The sequence below is a fragment of the Phoenix dactylifera genome, chromosome 3 (assembly GCF_051530095.1).
Source record: "Phoenix dactylifera cultivar Ajwa chromosome 3, Ajwa_hap1_PhDact_Kaust_v1.1, whole genome shotgun sequence".
Taxonomy (NCBI): domain Eukaryota; kingdom Viridiplantae; phylum Streptophyta; class Magnoliopsida; order Arecales; family Arecaceae; genus Phoenix; species Phoenix dactylifera.
Genome location: NC_143192.1, coordinates 54,339,922 through 54,361,802, shown reverse-complemented (window position 1 = coordinate 54,361,802; position 21,881 = coordinate 54,339,922). Strand labels below are relative to the sequence as shown.

Sequence of the window (21,881 nt, the reverse complement as noted above, 5' to 3'; positions counted from 1 at the left end):
TAAGATCAATGATATTATATATCCATATCTCCTATCTGCCATTCTGCTAAAATTATGGAAACCCCTTCCATACATAAACAAGATAATCATCTTGTGAAAAATGCTCAGCTAATTGAATATCCAAAATCAATGGATGATATTAATAATTGGACAATTCCAAAAATATCACCTAATGAAATTTATCATATAGGTATGTGGGATTTTAGTTCAAAAATGATAATAAAAACGATTGAACAAACGTTCCAAATAGATGGAACCCCTCAAACCCTTAAATTACTAAGGAAAGAGGATATTGAAAAATACAAGAAGAAGTACCAATTCCTACATATAGGAATGATTCAAGTAGCTTTCAAACCATTGACCTTATTAGGAAATAATACTAGTTTAATGTCAACCATCAGAGATGGAAGATGTAATTTATTTAAAGAATCTTTGGCGGCAGTAGTAGAAACTAGTCTGTGCCATGGACCAGTATATTTTAACTGTGTTCCAAACCTTAGTCTGTCTTTGACAGATACCAATTTATATGAAGCTTTAAAATTAAACATAATAACATCTGGCTATGATTTTATTCCAGGATCTGAAGTAATAGCAATAAGCTATAGACTCCATTTTAAGGTATTAAACACCTTAGCACCTAAAAACATAATAGATACCCAAAAGGGTCAAACAACTCTAGTATATACAAATCTAGAAACAACCAGGATAGCCACAAATAGGTTAATCTCATGGAATGAAATAAACTTTCCAGAATCCTGGTCATTGGAAGAAGAAATTCCCACACCACCAATAGTAAATACGAACATAGACCAAATAATTCAAATGACTGATGGGTCTGTAGAAATCATGTTTAATAATTCTACAAGAAAGGTCAAAATTCCTGAAATTGGCAGGTCAATGTCAAGTAGAAGTCTAGATACAAGGCCTTCTACTTCCAGAACTAGAAACAATGAGACAAATGTTGTAGAAGAAATAAATATAAGTAAAAATAATATTCCCTATGGAATTTATAAGAGTAAGGAATCTCCTACTCGATCAGAAATGAGTTTTCATATTTAATGGATTACACCCAAGGAAGTTATATAAGAAGAAAACTCAATGAAGAGTTTCAGTCAGAAAGGAATAAACTATTTAGAGTATGGTATTTGGGAAAATTTTCTCCATTAGAATTAGTATATTATAAAAATAAATATTATGAGGAATTAGAATACTATCAAAAGATAGAATATTTTACCCCTTGGTTTTTAAAATTTTATGCAAATGAAAAAAACCAAGAAATCGCGGTTCTCCAGAAAACATGGACAACTATACAGGATGAAATAATAAATTCACCTTTTCCTCCACAACAAATGTTAAAACTTCAATCAACTGAAGCAATGGCTTATTCCAACTTAAGTAAGATGGAACATTCACATGTTACAATAAGAGAATTAAATACTCTTATTAGAGCACAAAATTATACAAATGCATACTTACATTGCATAGGAACGGAATTATTACAGCTAGAGAAAAAATTAAATGAAATACAAAAGAATATGGAAAGAGATATCCAGATTCTAAAAAAATTAAAGGAAAACCCTGAGAAAAATAAGGAACCAATGACTCCGGTTATTCAGCCTCCACCAGAAGTAAAAAACTTTAAATTACAAAAACCAAATGCAGAATTTATCAAAGTCCTTGAAGAAAGACTAAAAGGATTTCACATAGGAGTAGTCAATAGAAATTCTAGGACTAACCCTGATAGCGAACAGACAAATGAAAGTAGTTCGGAAGACTTATGCACTATGATTGAACAGAATCTTCAAATAAATTCAGATGAAGAATTACCAGAAGAAAATATTCTAGACCTAGAAAAATTTGAAGAGCAAATGAATGAATTAAATATTAATCCTATTAGGTATGAGCCTAGGCCACTAGAAAAATATTACTATAAACGGCCTTCTCCATTAGATGTACTACATGAAGAACGAGAACCATATCAGAATTCTTATTCTGGAAAACACATCTATGAATGGAACATAGATGGAATGTCTGATAAACAAATCTTAGATGTAATACATAGAATAATGATGTATTCAACAATCTGCCAGCAAAATGGAAATACTGATCATGAAATTGTTAAATTTATAATAGCAGGGTTTATAGGTCAGTTAAAAGGATGGTGGCAGGGATATTTAAATGAAAACCAAAAGAATGAAATTTTGGGACATATAAAAACTATAAAAGTAGAGCCAGATAGGCCAACTAGCAGTGGCACTCCAGGAATAGATACTGAACAAGATGCAGTATATACACTGTGTGTTACCATAATCCAACACTTTGTAGGATTAGAATTAAAAGATGGAGATTCAATGAGAACTCTACTACTTAACCTAAAATGTCCAACTTTAACACATTTTAGATGGTATAAAGATACCTTTATGACTAGAGTATTCCAAGTAGGTGATCCTAATACAGAATTATGGAAATTTAGATGCAAATTCAATGCTTCTTTCAATAGGAATTATCTTCCCTTGAGAAATATAGTGTCCTAAGAACCTTATCTTGGTTTGAAATAAGCTCATTTTCTTTTCGGATATAACTAATCCATTTTTATGGGCTACCATCTTAAAATGTTTAAGATGTTTGATGTGATCTTCAAATGTTTGAGAAAATATTAAGACATCATCTATATACACAATTATGTATGATATGTCATGGAAAATTTCATGCATAATTCTCTGAAATTCAGAGGGTGCATTTTTTAATCCAAAGGGCATTACGTTCCATTCATAATGACCAAATGGTACTGTAAAAGCAGTTTTGTATCTATCTGATTCTTTGATCTGAATTTGCCAATAGCCTGATTTTAGGTCAAATTTTGAAAAGATAGTTGCCTTATTTAATCTATCTAACAAATCTTTTTTATTTGGTAAGGGATACCTTATCCATTTTAATACTCTATTCAAAGGTTTGTAATTGATTACTAACCTCGGACTTCCTCTTTCCTTTTCTGCATTTTTATTGACATAAAAAGCAGTACAACTCCAAGGAGAAGAAGATTTTCTTATTAGCCTTCTATTGAGAAGTGTTTCTATCTCTTTTTTGCATAATTTGAGATATTCTTGATTCATTTGTGTTGGCCTAGCCTTAGTGGGAATATCTTGTTCCTTAAAGGATTCTTCATAAGGTAGACTGACCTGATGACTTTTTCTATTCCAAAAAGCATTGGGTAATTCATTGCAAATTTCATTTTTGAATTGCTTTTCTATTATTTTGATCCTATTTTGATTATAAGGATCTTTCAATTTTAGGGATCAAAAGGAGAGGGGAGGAGCTTCCAAAAGGAGCTTCTAAATAAACTCAGATGCGGAAGAAGGAGGATGAAAACACAGAGGATTGAAGGAAAAAGTGCTTCATTTCATATTTTTTTTTCGCCTGCCTTGGACATACCCCAAGGATGGCTTTTATAGGGGAAATAACCTAGAAACCACTCTTACAATACCATGGATTTACAAAACCAGGGGTGCACACAGATTTACAAAACCAGGGGTGCACACAGATTTACAAAACCAGGGGTGCACACAGATTTACAAAACCAGGGGTAAAAAGTGACAAGACAGAATCAGGCTGTCGGTGAACCCATCATTTGTTCACTATGCACCAAAAGTGTCGGTGAAGTGATTTCTTCACGGGTGTACTATCCAGAGCTTGACGTGACCACTGTCTTTCCTTTCTCTGTTTGTGGGACAGATTTTACTGCTCCCTTTTTTCCAGGTCTTCTGGTAAGAATTGTTTGCCATATTTCCTCCATTGGAGTAGGGGTATTCTGAACTTCTAGATCTTCATTTGGATCTTGGGCTTCTCCTGCCAAACATTCATAAGGATTGTTTGTATTCTCAGGAGTATTTGATGAAGATTGTTGGGATGAGGCAGATTTCATGGATTTATCATCAAATGCCTCAAAAAATTCCTTCTTGATTTTTTCCAGGCATTTTGCCTTTACTTCTTCTTCAGATATATTAGGATATCTCCTGCTTAATGTATGTTTCATGGACATAAAGAAGTTATCATCATTGGTACTGGATTGTTGAGGAGATCCAAATATTTTTTTCTCCTTATAGACCTGAATATTTTCTTTGATGGTAGTTATTATACCATCTAATTTGTCGTTGGGCATTCCTACCCACCATTTGTAGAGGGCATTTCTCTTTAAAACTGGAATATTGTTGGAGTCGAATCCAGTAGATAAGGTCCATTTCCAGATCCAAGGAATCTTGTTCTCTATGAAATACATCATAGGACAGGTAGCAGTACAGATCTGATCATCAGTCATTTTATTAATAACTGGATGGGTATCCACCCATTCTTCAAAAAGATTGAGTAATTCTTTAGGTAATATTCTTAAGTCAGGGCCGAAGAATGTCCACCATTTGTTGAACCAACCCGGAATGGGTTTGGCCAGAACATCAGGATGTACCTGCAGAAACCAAGAGTGTTTTCTCTTGGGATTTTCATAGAAAAATAGGTTAGTGAAAGCCTCGACGTAGTCCCAGTATGTCGCCATGATTTCATAACCATATTTGGTTATCATGATTGGTCTGTTGGGATCCAATCCCCATTCTTGTGGCTGCATGATCCTGCAAATAGTACATTTACTATAATTGATATAATTAGTTATATTATTATTATGGAAATTATGATTAATTTCCACAGATTCAGTAAGGAGCAATAATTTCTCCATTATCTGTCTGTCCTTGTCATTCATTGAAGGATATCCTTGCTCATCAAAATATTTTTGACGAATGCACCATGGGTCTTCCATTTGCTCAATGTCACTTGGACCGAGGTACATTATAATGGTCTCGCAACTATTTTGCAAGAATGAGGTGTCAATAGTACTTTCTTGAAGCACCTCTTTCATCGTCGGTTTAGATGAGGATGAAGAAGAGAGATTTTCTCTTGCAGCATTTTGCTGTTCAACCTGCTTTTGTTTTTGTTGCCCCAAGTAGGTTGCTAGGTCCACCATTTGTGGTACCCTTTCTGGCTGTCTATGAAACAGGAAATTAGCTGTATTCATGGGAAGTGCATTGGCACTGCGTCCCCTGATTCCTCGAGAAGAATTTCTTCCTCGAGCGTATGTTCCTCTGAGAGGAATCATCCCTGTAAAAATTCACGTGTTAAGAAATCTGGAAGAGAATTCTCTTTTGATTTAATATATTCAATATTAAAATCGAAAACAGACAATTGTGCCTGCCATCCAGCAAAAATTTGCTTGGATACCAAATTTTTTATATCTTTCTCAATGATCTGCTTTGCTGCTGTGCAGTCTATTCTCAACAAAAATTGTTGATTTAGCAGATCACTCTGGAATTTTAAAATGCATTTAACTATGGAAAGCATCTCTTTCTTAATAGTAGAATACTTACTTTGAGTAGGATTCCATTTTCCAGAGACAAACCTGACAAGGATTTCTTTGCCATTATTAGGATCTAATTGCTTTAGGATTCCTCCATATCCGATATCAGATGCATCAGTTTCGACAATTTTAAACCAATTAGGATTAGCTAGTGCTAAGCAAGGTAAACTTTTTACCTTTGACTTGATTTTTCTTACCTGTTTGGTATGCAAGTCACTCCAAGGAATCGGTCTTTTATTAAGTCTTTTATACAAAAGAGCAGTATCCTCTGCCAGATTCTTGTAATAATCAGATATGTAGTTCAAACTTCCCAAAAATCTTTGAAGTTGTTTAACATCAATTATTTCATCTGGAAATTTAGATGCAAATTCAATGCTTCTTTCAATAGGAATTATCTTCCCTTGAGAAATATAGTGTCCTAAGAACCTTATCTTGGTTTGAAATAAGCTCATTTTCTTTTCGGATATAACTAATCCATTTTTATGGGCTACCATCTTAAAATGTTTAAGATGTTTGATGTGATCTTCAAATGTTTGAGAAAATATTAAGACATCATCTATATACACAATTATGTATGATATGTCATGGAAAATTTCATGCATAATTCTCTGAAATTCAGAGGGTGCATTTTTTAATCCAAAGGGCATTACGTTCCATTCATAATGACCAAATGGTACTGTAAAAGCAGTTTTGTATCTATCTGATTCTTTGATCTGAATTTGCCAATAGCCTGATTTTAGGTCAAATTTTGAAAAGATAGTTGCCTTATTTAATCTATCTAACAAATCTTTTTTATTTGGTAAGGGATACCTTATCCATTTTAATACTCTATTCAAAGGTTTGTAATTGATTACTAACCTCGGACTTCCTCTTTCCTTTTCTGCATTTTTATTGACATAAAAAGCAGTACAACTCCAAGGAGAAGAAGATTTTCTTATTAGCCTTCTATTGAGAAGTGTTTCTATCTCTTTTTTGCATAATTTGAGATATTCTTGATTCATTTGTGTTGGCCTAGCCTTAGTGGGAATATCTTGTTCCTTAAAGGATTCTTCATAAGGTAGACTGACCTGATGACTTTTTCTATTCCAAAAAGCATTGGGTAATTCATTGCAAATTTCATTTTTGAATTGCTTTTCTATTATTTTGATCCTATTTTGATTATAAGGATCTTTCAATTTTTCTTCTATATTATAAAAGTCTACTTCCTCCTTTAGAAAGTTTAATTGATTTTCCTTTTTCATAAGGATGTCCTTGATTTCATTTATCATTTTAGTGTGCGGATCTGTTATAAATGGAAATATTAGCTTCTTTCCTTGGTTTTCTGCATAGATTCCAGTGTTATCTATTTTAGTGATTGGCATGATATCATTAAGGAAAGGAGTTCCTAGAATGATATCTTGTGTTAAGTTTTTTATTAAAATAAAAGATGTTTCAATACAAACATCTTGATTGCAAATGTGTGCTTTTGGTGCTGGCGGTACCGGCAGGAATTTCTCGTCGGGGAGGAGGGATGGTTGGTGCTGGCGAACCAGGGGCCTGCCACGTGGGGTAGGTGGCGCGCCAGCCCAAAAATGGCCTGTTCTTTGAGGCCCAAATGGAAGGTTCTAAAGGTACAAGATAGGAGGCGGAAAGGGTCATGACCTGATAGAATGAGTTGGGGATCGAGCTTAAGTTTATTTTATCATGAATATAATAGGATAAGAGCTGCTCACAATAACGCGAACCTTAACAACCACGTTCGAGTTGATATTTATGCTTCTGTGTTTAAAGGGTGTGCGCGGCTGTAAATATCTGGTTCTGTAGTGTTTTGGATCTTGTGATTTTATTTCTTGCCATATAGCTTCAGCTTCTCTTTCTATCCAAAAAGGGAAAAAAAATTGGAGTTGACAAAGGACCGCATATGAAGAGTATCTTTATATGGATTATGCCATAAAGTAGAAGATATTCATTTGTCCGTATACTTTTTTTTCTTCTTCTTTTTAGAATATTATATGACAATCTTAAGAATCTTTTTTGCTGATTATCTATTTTCCTTTTTGTTATCTTATATTGCGAAAGATACCGCATCTTTTTCCTTTATATTGCAATCTTAGAATTTTTTCGCTGCTTATCTATTTTATCTTTTTCTATCTCATCCTCTCCTCAAACTCTTCTTTATATTTTTTTTCTCCATCCTTCGCCCTAACAACTGTAGCCCTCCAAACAATAATGCCCTATTTAGATACTCTAGCCGAAATTCCATAAAGAAAAAAAAAATCTCTGGCAACTGAGAGTTGCATTAAGTGATTACTCCGGAAAAAAAAAAGATAGCTCAAATTTGAGCTATTTCAAATGTTTGGATATTTGTAGGAATTTTTTGCAAGAAATGATCGCCTTGCCATAGCTAGATACTATAAATAGCATAACAGTTTGCTCAAAAATAATTTGCGGGACCTAATATATCTAAATTTTTTGAATATGATGATTATCATCTAACCGTTGCAAGGCGGAGTTTCAAAATTCAAATTTACTAGCCATTAATAACTAGCCATTTCAGCTAGCTGTTGTAACTAATCATTTGTAGCTATTACAATTAATATTTTTAACTAGCCGTTAGAACTAGTTATTACAACTATGGACGTTATAACCAAATATGTTTTATTAGCCAAGAAGTCAACAACCAAGAAGAATTGGGAACCTATATGCGTCCCTTCACTTCTTTCCCAAATACATTGCTTGATGCTCCTGATACCTTCTTCCTCCAACTTTTGACTACTAGGATTTTCTACAACCAATATAGATTTGAATCATGCAAAGAGTAAACAGTGAAAATGATGAAAATATGGGAAATCATCTTTTCAATTTATATGAATGCTCAAACCGAGAGAGAGAGAGAGAGAGAGAGAGAGAGAGAGAGTGGGGAGAAGGGAAGGCAAGAAGGCAGGGTTTACAACTGCCAATGCTACATGGACAGCTCACTATGCTGATAGTGGTTTTGACATCGTAGTCATAGGTCAAATGCGTCGTGGTAAGACTGATAGGTTGGGGAAGAAAGAAAGAAAGAAGAGCATAGGAAAAAATATTTTTATACTTCAAAACTTGTATGTTCATTATCTTGTATACTAGATAATGAACATACCATAGTATTGGTATATTTTATACTCCAAAATCTGTAGGACTTTAATTAAAAAAGTTTCAGCTTCTCTTTCTATCCAAAAAGGGAAAACAAAAATTGGAGTGACAAAGGGACCACGTATGAAGAGTATCTCTATGTGGATCATGCCATAAAGTATACTTTTTTCTTCTTCTTCTTAGAATATTGTATGACAATCTTAAGAATCTTTTTTGATGCTTATCTATTTCCCTTTTTATTATCTCATCTCGCAAAAGATACAGTATCTTTTTTTTCTTTATACTGCAATCTTAGAATTTTTTTGCTACTTACCTATTTTCTCTTTTTCTATCTCATCCTCTCCTCAAACTCTTCTTTATATTTTTTTTCTCCAGCCCTTCGCCCAAACAACTATGGCCCTCCAAACACTAATGCCCTATTTAGATACTCTAGCCGAAATTCGATAAAGAAAAAAAAAAATCTCGGGCAACTGAGAGTTGCACTAAGTGATTACTCTAAATTATAAAAAAAAAAAAGATAGCTCAAATTTTAACTATTTCAAATGTTTGGACATTGTAGGAATTTTTTGCAAGAAATGATTGCTTTGCCAAAGCTAGATACTATAAATAGCATAACAATTTGCTCAAAAATAATTCGCGAGACTTAATATATCTAACTTTTTTGAATATGACCATTATCATTTAACCGTTACAAAGCGGAGTTTCAAAATTCAAATTTACTAGCCATTAATAACCAGTCATTTCAGCTAGCTGTTGTAACTAATCATCTGTAGCTATTACAATTAATATTTTTAGCTAGCAGTTAGAACTAGTTAGTACAACTATAGACGTTATAACCAAATATGTTTTTATTAGCCAAAAAATCTGCAACCAAGAAGAATTGGGAACCTATATGCGTCCCTTCACTTCTTTCACAAATACATTGCTTTATGCTCTTATACCTTCTTCCACCAACTTTTGACTACTAGGATTTTCTACAACCAATGTAGATTTGAATCATGCAAAGAGTAAACAGTGAAAATGATGAAAATATGGGAAATCATCTTTTCAATTTATATGAAGGTTCAAACCGAGAGAGAGCGAATGGGGAGAAGGGAAGGCAAGAAGGTATTTGTGAAAGGATGGTACTTACAACTGCCAATGCTACATGGTCAGCTCACTCTGCTGATAGTGGTTTTGACATCATAGTCATAGGTCAAATGCGTCGTGGTAAGACTGATAGGTTGGGGAAGAAAGAAAGAAAGAAGAGCATAAGAGAAAAATGACACGAGATGTTTCAGCCTAATAAACTTTGAATTCTATAATTGGACATTTTGATCGAAATATGAAAATACCTCCATAAAGGATATATTTGAAAATATTTTTATACTTCAAAACTTGTATCCAAGACAACTATCTAGAATATTTTTTGTATACTAGATAATGAACATACCATAGTATCGAGAATATTCTATAATCCAAAACTTGTAAGATTAAATATATGCTCGCACAAAACCTCACAACTTTAATTAAAAAAGCGAGCCCAAGACTAACCTACATAATGTCTAACCAATTTAAGTTAGCCCTAAAATAAAGGTTTTAAAATTTAGACTAAACTCCTGGAGTGTAATATAGCAGCATAGACCAAAGGCTTGTTGAAGATTACCACCCAAGCACGAGACTTGAACATGAGAGATCCATTTAAGGCCTCTTTGGTATTCTTTTCTCATCTCCAAGAACTCTTTTATAAGTCACCGTTTTTATTTCATTGACTCATTTTTCTCAGACCATGAGATGCTCTGCTCGATGTTATTTGTTTTCTCGTTTTTTTCAGACCATGACATGCGAATCCCCATCCACTGAAAAAATCAACCTCCCTCGCATCAATATATACCACTTGGGCACCCGATCGATGTGCTCCAAGAAAGAAACAAGGCCATATATCTCATGAATCAAGTGTGTCCATCTCCTATCGCCATTCCACAAAGTGATTACAAGTGCAAAACCAATTCCAAAACCAAGTCACTTGCAAAACCAATTCCGTAAGTTCATTTGCTTGATTTCCTTCCATCAGAGAGGCTGCAGCAGCCACGTGGAACCAGTTTAATGTCCACGACAGCGTATCCATCATAGTTCCATAAAAATTAATCCAGCAAACAAGCTCAAAGCAATTGCTTTGAAGAATAGCAGGAGCAATCTCCTAAATCCCTCGGCACAAGCCTAACTCTGCTGCATCGGCAAATTCAACAACCCATGCCTTTCCATCACTCTTCTTGCTGCAAGGGCCGCCGCCTCACTCGCCCGCAGCGTCCCAGTTGCCATGATTGCTGCAAACTCTCTCGTGATCTCTTCCTGCACTCTGCCGCGAGCATCCCCAAGGGGATCGCTCGCTGGAGGTTTTTTCTCCTCTGAAACTGAAGCAGCTTTCAGAGGTGGTGGAACGGCCACCCTGCTATCCTGAACCTCAGAGGGTGAACTCCCAGAATCAGCTTCTTGGCCATCCGATTGCACTGAGCTCTTGTTGTTGGGCGGGTTTGATGCAATATTCTTTGGTATAGATGGCGGCGCCGCAGGAGGAGGCACGAACTGGGGAGCTTGAGGAACAGCTCCTGATCTCAGTGTTGTTTCCAGCCGCTGAATCATGGGCACTGCAGATGCATCCAAGAGAATTATTAAGAGCCCTGAATAATGTCACCTATTCTCATTGAGTTCTGAGGATTGATGACTTACATATAAGTGCTCCCATTGGGCTGCTCATGACTTCATTTGGGAGTTGAAGGATGTAGTCCGGGATGCCGGCGCCAACCAGGAACTGTACAACCTCATTGCTGAAGTTGTTGCAGTTGTGGCTGAGAAGGTTGTAGGTCTCAGCAGTGTAACGGGGGCCAATCTCATGCAGGTACTCTTCAAAGACCTCCTTGGGCACATGCGTCACCCCAATGTCCACCACCCTAATTGGAGTTCCATAAGGTGTCATTCCAGCCGGATCACATTGAATGCCCCCACCAAAGTAGTACTCATTTCCATATGCTACCACACCAGTGTGCCTATTACGAATTATAGAAATAACAAAAGCTTAATGAGTGCTACTGACTAGTACAGAGAGCTATAAAGACAGATTTTTAAGAATCCATACCCAAGTCAAAAGAAGCTGGCAATAAATGCGTATGCAACTCAAATGGCGGAAAAAAAATAAAACAAAAAAGCTCTAGTTCACCAAATCAAGGTGATGCTATACATTGTTAGGAAAAAAATAGGAAATTTGAGATCTCCACTATCGATTGGTAATTAAATTCAAAACATTCACATATCAGCAAATCATCTATTACATACTCTAAGTACTAAAAATTTTGCACTTACTAAAACAGAAAAGGTGTAATCACACAGAGATATCGTTATTACTACATGATAGTTCATCAAACAGATACATAGTTCGTGGTGTATTATAATCCATCTACTACATCAAAATCCTTGGATTATCTGTAAACACAGCTGCAACTGCAGCTCCAACAAGATCTTATTAATCTTCATTGTGCAATGGCCAAGACCTAAGACAGTGGACCACGCTTAAAAAGAGAGAATTTTTAACTTCCAAAACAACAATAAGAGCCTAAAACAACAAGATGAAAATGTCAATGGTACAACAATATGCATATGGCAACATATATCCCACAACCGAGAAAATATTACAAACTTCAGATGCATTATTGGTTGAAAATGGTTTGTTCCAATGAGTATGCAGCTCAATCTTTGGTGCTGCTTTTTTTTTTGTCTTCCAAAAAGATATAACACTTCACGTTCCATTAAAATTTTCCAGCATCTTTCCCGTCAAAGTCTAAATTACAAAATGTCACTTAGCCACAATTACAATCTTCTGAGTTCATTTTAGACACAATTACAATCTTTTCTTTGATAATTCATCAAACAGATACATAGTTCGTTGTACATTATAATACATCTAGTACATCAAAATTCTTGGATTCTCTGTAAACACAAGCTGCAACTGCAGCTCCAACAAGATTTTATTCATCTTCATTGCGTAATGACCAAGGCATAAAACAGTGGACCATGCTTAAAAGGAAGCACATTTCACTTCTTAAACAACACTAAGAGCCTAAAACATCATGATGAAAATCTCGACAGTACAGCAATTTGCATATGACAACATATATCCCACTATTGAAAAAATATTACAAACTTCAGTAGCATTATCAGTTGAAAATGGTTTGTTACAATAATATGCAGTTACTCTTTGGCGCTGTGTTTTTGTCAAAAAGATATAAAACTTCACGGGGTTCTATTAATATTTCCAACATCCGTCCTCCCAAAGTCTAAATTACAAAGTGTCACTTAGACAGGCACAATTATAATCTTCTGAGTTTGTTTTTCCTCCTCCCTATGACAAGTGAATATGAAAAGATAACATCTAGTTACCAAATGCTGAGATGAAAAACTATTGCGTGTACCATGTAATGCTTCACAAATAATGTAATCATATTTGTATTCAATAATTTAGCTCATGAGCCCGCCAAAAAAAAAGTTTCATTGTCCAGTAACTCCTAATTCAATGTGTTCAAAACCCATTCAGGTCAAACAAGTCAACCAGCTTGACCTGTCACCAGCCACTACTGCAGGATAGGTTACATTTGAACCCGACACGCTTAACCCGTCCAAACTGCTAAACCAATTTGAACTGCTGAGGTCAGCAACTCAAACAAACTGCTCCAGTTTCATGCCTATCCTTCAGTTGACTCAAGCATCACCATCGGATACCAGGAGTCTCGCACCTGATAAGGGTAATGCTATTGCTTCTTCCCAGCTGCCACACCACAAGGTGGTCGATCATCACCTGCCAGCTGCTAGGAGCAGGGTCATAGGTACTTACAAAGAGGTGGTAACAACCTACCTCTCTCAACAATAAATTTTGAAATCTTTGCAAATTCCATGGTTTACCTGCACCTAGAAAGAGGCAGTGACAACCTACCTCGTCTTCATGATAAATGTTGAAATCTTTGCAGGTTCCATGGTTAACTTTCCCCTTCTTTACATTTATTTTAGCCCGGGCTTTCATTAATGGTCTATGGAGTCTGCTATGTACAATAACCAGGAATTAGAAAGTTGAATCAGTTCGTGATGATGCGCTTTGTTAAGAAGAAAACCACAAAATGTGAATACTATGTTTTGTGCGCATGTATCGATCCAATGGTCCATTATTTATAAATGGTTCTAAATTCTAATGGCTGTTTCAGTTGTCAGCGAAAAGATTTCCCAGTAAGATTAACTATGAAATGTGAATCTGTAGAAGTTAACTATGAGATGTGGATCTGCATATTATTGTATGGAACAGTTCATGTTTCTCTTTTAGATAACTGGTGTCATGTGAATGAAATCAACAAATTATATTCTCCATTTTAAACTTATTTTGCTCCATTTTAATCTCATACACTTCATCCTGAGAGGCTGCGAACTAGTTCACTAATAGAATGAGATTCGGTTCATGTCTCTGACTTCGAAGACAGGAAATCCTTTCCACTGTTTACATAGCATATATGACACAAGATAACTTACAGGTTGATTTCACAAGAAGAGTGTAAATTTGCATGCCATTATGCATCTTGCTAAAGAAAAAAAAGAAGCTTACAAAACATTAAGAAATTCTTTTTTGCTCGTTTATATAATGTTTGTAGCCCTCACAAGGTTCTAAATCCCTTGGGACGGAGCTGTCCTTGTTTTCTCATAGAACAGGACACGCAGCCATCCTACCCAGTCCCAACACTTGGGACAAGGGATGTCCCAAGACATGCCAATCGGAATACTAGGATGCTGGCTGAATGGTTCGGTCCTGACACGCAGGATAATAACCCATCCTAGTGTCCTGCAGGATGTCCCGCCAGGACTTTCCTTGGACCCTCATTTCCCTTAAATCTGAAATTTATTCTTATCCTAAATCCGAGACTCCAATTATATATAGTGTTCATCTTATTTCCTAAATAGCAGTTGAACTTAATTCTCATTTTCTTTTAACATCTTATTCTTCTCCGTTGGGATGCAACTGAATGGCTCTTTTATTTCACCATTTTGAGCAGGGTGTAAATTGTAACTACTATGTATGGATGGGACCTCATATTCAAGGTATTGAAATGCCTTCATCTAGGCATCAATCTAACACTACTTACTGAACTGTAGTACGAGGAAAATCAGAGTCAGCTTGGTAGGCACTCACCAAGTAATTCAATTGCAACTGTACTTTTTTATATTAACTATTTTTGTGTTTACAAAATTTTTCGTTATTTTATAATTTTTTGGACATTTATGTATATTTTTACTCATGACCGGGCAGGGCAATAAGTCAACTGTGGTTGAACATTTGATACTCGATCCGGTCAACAAAAACAGTTCTGTCAGGTAGGCCTATTGACGCTTGACCCAGTCATGGAAAAAGGTTCTGTTGAAGCACCCCTGGTTTCTTCCCCAATAAACAAATAATAGGTACAGTTATGCATACATCAAAATTTAAAAATTCATTATATCAAAATTAATATTTGACATCAGACTTAATATCATCATCGATCATTCTCACATATGCTTATGAGTATAAAGCTGTTAGCAAAACCCAGTTGCAGAACAGCTGACACATTACACCCTTTTCATCATCAAAACATCAAGGCTCAAACATATGTATGTGATGATAAGATAATTGGTAATGTTGTTCAGTTACATCCACCATCAACAGTAAACCAAGCATTTAGACACCTGAGCATCCCCCCTTTGATGAATGTTAAATACTTATATTTAGCTGTAAATTTTCAATTTGTCAATTAAGCTAAAGGTACACACATGAAAGGTATATTCATGGGCACCTCTCGGATGATTGCCCCTTTTTCTGTTGACTGCAAATCCATAATCCCATGATTCTTTCCAATGATCAGAATCAGAATTGATTTCAAGATATATCATGCCTAATCCCTTAACAAAACAAATAAAATACTCCAATACATGTACATATATACATACATACATGCGTACATGCATATGCACAAACATATATGCATATATAAAGGCCATTATCTAGTTATGGTCTCGGCAATTTAGGGTCCTGTGACGAGCGAAATAGGGAACAACCCTAACCTTTGGTATTTCTTGACACAAAGTGACTGCCCCGAGACCGAACCTATGCGCATATCATCCAAGTCTTTTTATCATTGCACCATGTAATGACCCCAAATGTATATACATATGCATATACATATATGAGATGGACATTGCTCCTCTCGAGAGGAGATGGTATCTACTCCTCTCAATTCCAAAATCAATAGTACAGATCCACATCAAAAATTCACACCATTGACCATGAGCTATTCCACTAAAATTGCCTAAAAACAAAAAATCATGTGTTTTGATGATCTCTAAAATCTGTGCATCAAATTGTTGAAAACATGAATGGCTAAAATGATAGGGGACCATGATTTGCAATGATCGAAGCATTTTTCTTAATTTTTAATCTATACATGTTTTAACACATTTATATCACAATCAATAAAGTGGATTTTCAAATAAATGCTTTATCACGTATTTGAGCACATTAGAACAATAGAAACTGTTCATTTTTGTGTCCACATGATGCATAGGTTAAAGACCACCAAAACACATGATTTTTATTTTTAGACATTTTTAGCGGTACAAATCATGATCAATGATGTGAATCTTCATTCATATACTGCATTATTAATTTTGGAGTTGAGATGAGTAGATACTCTCTCTCTCTCTCAAAAGAAGTGTAATCCATATGTGCCTACATATAATGGTCATGATTGGATTGGCAAATACGAGTGAAACATTACACTCCACAACAGACAATTTATCATCAAGTAGAGAAAAAGGTTTTGAAGGACTATCAATTGTGATGCTTTGGTTGTACGAAGAAAAATCAATCCATCCCATAGTTTAAAGCATTGTGATACATCATGCATATTCACCATGTCATACCATGCCAACAAGAACCAAGATATCGCAATGATATAGGAGCATATACCCTTGAATTGTGTGTACAGGTTTCTACCTATTTAGCGCACGCCATAAAGATGAATTTAGGTCGACATAAACCCATTGTTGTCTACCTCATGCCCTCGCACATGAGGGACCGCATTATGACCGGCACAACACACCTGTGTACCATGCCAACATGCAATTGACACGAGCACAACAAGAAGCCCTTCAACTCTTTATCCATGACTCAAGGACTATGAAGCGAGAATATGATCAATCTAAAGACCAATAAACAATTCTTGAAAAGCTAACCGCAAAAGTATGTTGGCCTACCAATAGCATGTAGTCCCTACGCAAGTTTAAATTGCACCTCTCACATCTTAAGTCGTGTCTTTGATGCCAGAATAACATAACTGCTATGTAGGAATCCTAATCCCCGAAGAACAAAAATCTCGTCTAGTTGTAGCCAACCTTGTAGTCCTACTTTACCATTAATTCTTGCCCAACATGCTAGATCCTCCAAAACAAGATATCTTCACTAGAATCAAGGTTTCCAAAGGCAGCATCAATTTAACCTTGTCAACTATTTGTAATTAAGTGGCTATAAACAAGGTTTAACTAGATATAGAAAATTAACAAGGCCACCACATGACAACATGCAATCTGATCAACAACTAATTTGCATCACCTTTTATATAGATTTTGATCTCTTTTGAAAATTGTGCAAGATTTCACTCTACATCTCAAACTTTTGTTTGAAAACAAGCAAAATAAAAGGAACTTCGCAGTTATTACAAAATAAGAAAAGTTTGCTATCATAGTACTCTAAAGGAAAATGGAATTTAAGACCCAAGAGGCTTCACAAGGACTATTTGTGCTTGCAAGTTTTTTGCTAGGCACATAGTTAATCATCACTAGCTCTTGAAAAAGTACTTAATGCCAAGTACTTTTTCAGCTTCTTTGTCTACAAAAGTAGCTGCTCTAGAAAGTTTCAGCCACCAAATCCTACGATAAAATGGCTTCACCAATGAAATAAAACCACAAGTTTCAGCTGCTTGGATCATCTAATACATTCTCCCATAATTCTAAAAATTCCTCCAAACCATTTGAGGTTTTAGGGCTCTTTAAATCCCAACAAGGTTTTTTTCACCTCTTCGGACCTGGAAATATGCCCCTAATCTGTTTCACTCCCCATGTGCAGCATCTCAAGTTCGTCAGCATTTGTGAGGCTTGTCCCAAGTTCCTAACAAAATGCGATCTAGAAACTGTAAACCCCAAATGTCACAATGCATGACTCTATCAAGCTCACCAAACCTAAATGCATTAAAGCAGCTGTAAAAGCTCATATACCTTCCAAGTTCTCCTCCTTAACAAGATTTAGGATACGGTAGTTCATATATCAGGATGTGGTTCGGCTTCTTAACAAGATTCAAAGACAACATTTTTTATGCTACCAATTCAATAGTCCAATGATACAACTTGTATTGGCTATGAACATAGTGTTCGTCTCCAATCATTCAACAATTTGCATCTAAACATGTAAAATATAATTGGTAAGTGTGCCTCACCTTTTCCATCACTTGAAGTAGATAGTGCCTAGACATAGAATACCTAGACATGGATAGAGGCTCAATATGGATTAGTATAACCTAATTCAATCCATCTTGAGTCCAATTAATCCTCCATAAAATACAAAGGCAATCAAATTCTCTATTTTCAATAGTTGGCTCCTTTTCCCGTAGCCAATCGAAAAAACCAAGGTACACCAAGCTAACCCAAACTAGAGTGGTGTTGGGTTGTTTCGAGTGTTCGGCTCAATAAGGGGTCCAAACGAGCCGAAACCTCTGGGGTGGTTTGGTTCCTTATACTTTTTTTATTTTCCTTTTTCCTTCTGCTTTCTTTTCCTTTTCCTTATTTCCTTTCTTTCTTTCTTCTACTTATCCCTTCCTTTCTTTTTTCTTCTTCTTCTCTGCTTTCTTCCTTCCTTTGTTTTCTTCTCTCTTCCTTCTTTCTTTCATTTTTATTTTTCTTACCTTCATTTCTTTCATTCTTTTTCTTTTTCTTTGCTTTCTTTCTTTACTTCCTTTTCTTCTTCTTTTCTTCATATCTTTCTTTCCTTTTTCTTCTTCTCCCCTTTGTTTTTTACTTTCCTTTTCTTCTTCTTTCCTTCATTTCTTTCTTCCTTTTCTTGCTCTTTCCTTCCTTTTTTTCTTCTTCCCTGTGGATGGTATTTTATTGACAAAATAAAATGCCATATTATTATTCAAAAAGGCTGCATAGATGGGACTTTATAGACAAAATTAAATGTCATACTATTATTCAAAGAGGCTGCATTACCAGACAAAATGCCATAAACCTTAAATAATCCACAAAAAAAAAAACCAAAAAACATACAATTCATACCATACTGTACTTATGGTACCTGGTACCAAAACTACGGACCTTAGAAAAAAAACTATTTTAGTTTGCCAAAATTAAACATTTTAACATTACAATGATTGCTTCCATTTTGAAACTATTGTGATAAAATATTATAAAAAAAAATACTTCAATAACTTAAAATTAATTAGACAAAAGATGAAGAAGAATAAGAAAAAGAGCTAGTCAACATGTTATCAACTAAATTAGTTGAAAGCAAGTTTCCTAATGAAAGACTCTAAATACACCCATTCTAAGATATGGTGTTGATGATCTTAGAACTCGACTAAACACCGTAATCAAACAATTACCTTGTTTCATTCAAATTTAGATATAATGAGTTTCAGCGAATGTAGCAATAGATGCTTACCATATAGCTTCAATAGCTTTCCCCAAAAATGATGTTGAGAGCTGTCGAGCAAGCCCCTGGCTAAGGTCATAAACATTCAATTTGACCTTGTAACCGTCCTGCACAGATAAGGTAGCAGTTTCAATCGAAGCAATTCAGAGTCCCGAATAAACATAGAGAAGCTAAAATAAGATCTGAAAGTTAATACCTCTGCCATCTTTCTAAGTGCTCAAAGCCTTTTGCGGGAACTTCAAACCAAGAAAACCTACAATCGAAATAGCAAGATAGTGAAAACATGTTCAACACGATATCTCTCTGCTCATCATACGAATAAATCAACTTCAAGATGCAAGATGATGCCAACAAGCATAAATTAGCGTAACTCGAAAACCGGCCTCGGAGAAAAGCTAATACATTTTTTCAGGAAAACAAAGGAAATTTTTTTAGGAACAAAAAAAGGGGCTACGATGTCAAATTCCGCATGTAATATCTCATGCCGCAGTTTTCGAACCCTAGATTCTTCCGCAAATTCAAGGAAGCCAAAGCAAAAGAATGTTGAGATACAGAATATCCACAAAGCATGAAAACAAAACCAACTTTTAACAAATATAAATGGAAATCAACCAAAGAAAAAAATAGTATCTTTAAAGAATAACCAAAATCTTCTATCAAAAAAGAGGAAAACCCAAAATCAAATTCTACAATTCAGATCAAAACCCTTCCTGCTCCTGATCAAAGAACCAATCAAAGCGTCGAACGACGAGATAGAAAAGGGCGGGAGTAGGAAAACCCTAGATCACACTTGCGATCAGACGAATCCAAACCCATGTATAACAATAATGCAAAAGGGCAAGGGAAGAGAGGGGGGGGGGGGGGGGGGGAAGAAGACGAAAGACGGGATAAGCGTACCTGGGAAGCGAGAAGGCGGAGAGCGATTGAGAGGAGCGAAGACAGGGGGCTTCGAGCCCTTTTATAGTCCCGTTGCCTTCCGCGTAGGTGGTTAGTCCTGCTGACTCCCGACCCCGCGTACGCGAAACTTCGATCTGATGGAAGAAGCTTCGGGATACCAGATCGACTCGCTTGGATCGCCAGTTGAGCCAACGTTCTGATCTGACCGGCTCGGCCGGTATCGAAACCACCCACCCACCCCACCGTTATCCCAAGCGCTTAACTGCACATTTTTTCCGTTAAACGCGACGATTTGTTTGCACAGGTTGAGATCTTTAATAGCTGCCATATGCCTACGGTGTCAGATTGCAGCTCGATCCAAATTGTCCATATGTTTCAAAAGACGAACAAGACTACAAACTAGGTTGCTTTTTTTACTGCTCATCATTCTAGAGAGATGTTATGGACTGAGATTGCAGAAGCTCCATTATCTTTATGGGCTCGTTTGGTTCGCGGGAAGTATTTTCCCTCCTAGGAATATGATTCCTGGGAATCAGATTCTTAGGAAGAGGATACCTAGGAAAGTACTTTTGGCATGTTTGGTTAACCATGGGAAAGTGACAAATTTCCAAAGTGCTTATGTTTGGTTGACCATCCACTTTCCTAAGAAAGTTATGTATAATTCCTATTATACCCTTAATAAAAATTAGGTCTTTAATGCTTCTTTAATGCTGAAGGGTCTTTTTGGGAAAAAATAAAAAAGGAGTGATTCCCACCTCATGGGAAAGTAACTTTTCCATGTTTCTCATGAGAAAGACTTTCTCATGAAATGTGGGAATCATATTCCCATGGGAATACAACTTTCCCATCTCTCTCCTTTGAAAACTCCAACCAAACAAAAGGCATTTCATTACTTTTCCGTTGACCACACTTTCCCCCCTCTTTTTCCTGCGAACCAAACGAGCCCTATGTTATTTTTTTTTCTCTTGGCTAAAGATAGCGCTCATGCTCGTTTAACGTGAGCTACTGATGTACCACAAAAAAAATAGCCGCCATATCATTCATCTTAGAGATAAACAGCTATCACTCATCATACATTTAATACTAAATATGGTTATTCGGATTTCCAAGATGAGCAACATCAATTTTTAATTGAGACGAATGATGCGGCGGCTATCCAAGATTGTATCTCCTTTTTGCAGTACGAAACATGTATTGTTAAAGATCTGATCTCTTGTTCTTATTATTCTTTATGAAGGCTGGGTAGTATCTATTCTTGGAAAATAGTCTTTGTTTCAAAAATTATTAGTTTGGCTAATTTGGTTCTCTTATATACATGCCTCCATTTTCTTATTTATAATATAGAAAAATAGTGAGTTGCCATGCTTTCGAGAAGAAAAAAAAAGAATTGATATAAGTGTTCAACTAAATGAAGGACACGAAAAGCTTGCTTCATTGAAAATAAAAATTGTAATCAAATATTTTCTTGCTTGCTTTAATAGCTAGGATTTTGTTTTTTTAGAAGCATGATTATTTAGAAATAATTGTATAGTATAGAAAACTTTGAAAGATTTTGCGTAGAAAAATAAGATGAACGGAACAGATTGAAATATTCTTCGAATTCAACATTATTGCATTTGAGTGATATAGACAAGTGGTGGCAAGTGTAAGAGTGTATGATTTACCTCTTGCCTTTATATACACTTTATTGTTCATGTAAAGAGCATGCAACATTTGTAATTGCATAAATAA

At 35.7% G+C, this 21,881-nt stretch overlaps 1 protein-coding gene across 1 annotated transcript; it reads right to left on the bottom strand.

Annotated features, from left to right (window-relative positions):
* Positions 1–10,514: 10,514 nt before the first annotated feature.
* On the bottom strand, positions 10,515–20,260 carry LOC103716257 (uncharacterized). The gene is made up of 5 exons (XM_008804183.5): positions 20,151–20,260; positions 19,450–19,506; positions 19,263–19,360; positions 11,219–11,535; positions 10,515–11,136 (listed from the first exon to the last, which is right to left on the bottom strand). Exons 2-5 carry the CDS (start codon positions 19,456–19,458, stop codon positions 10,709–10,711), a joined length of 852 nt encoding a protein of 283 aa, XP_008802405.4. The 5' UTR covers positions 19,459–19,506; positions 20,151–20,260; the 3' UTR covers positions 10,515–10,708.
* Positions 20,261–21,881: the final 1,621 nt, after the last annotated feature.

Bases quoted from the DNA above. Each gene is read 5' to 3' on its own strand.
- LOC103716257 (XM_008804183.5), bottom strand. The intron at 11,536-19,262 runs GTAAGCATCTAT...AATTCGTAATAG, and splicing joins AAAGCTATTGAAGCTATATG to GCACACTGGTGTGGTAGCAT. The intron at 11,137-11,218 runs GTAAGTCATCAA...ATGCATCTGCAG, and splicing joins CCCAATGGGAGCACTTATAT to TGCCCATGATTCAGCGGCTG.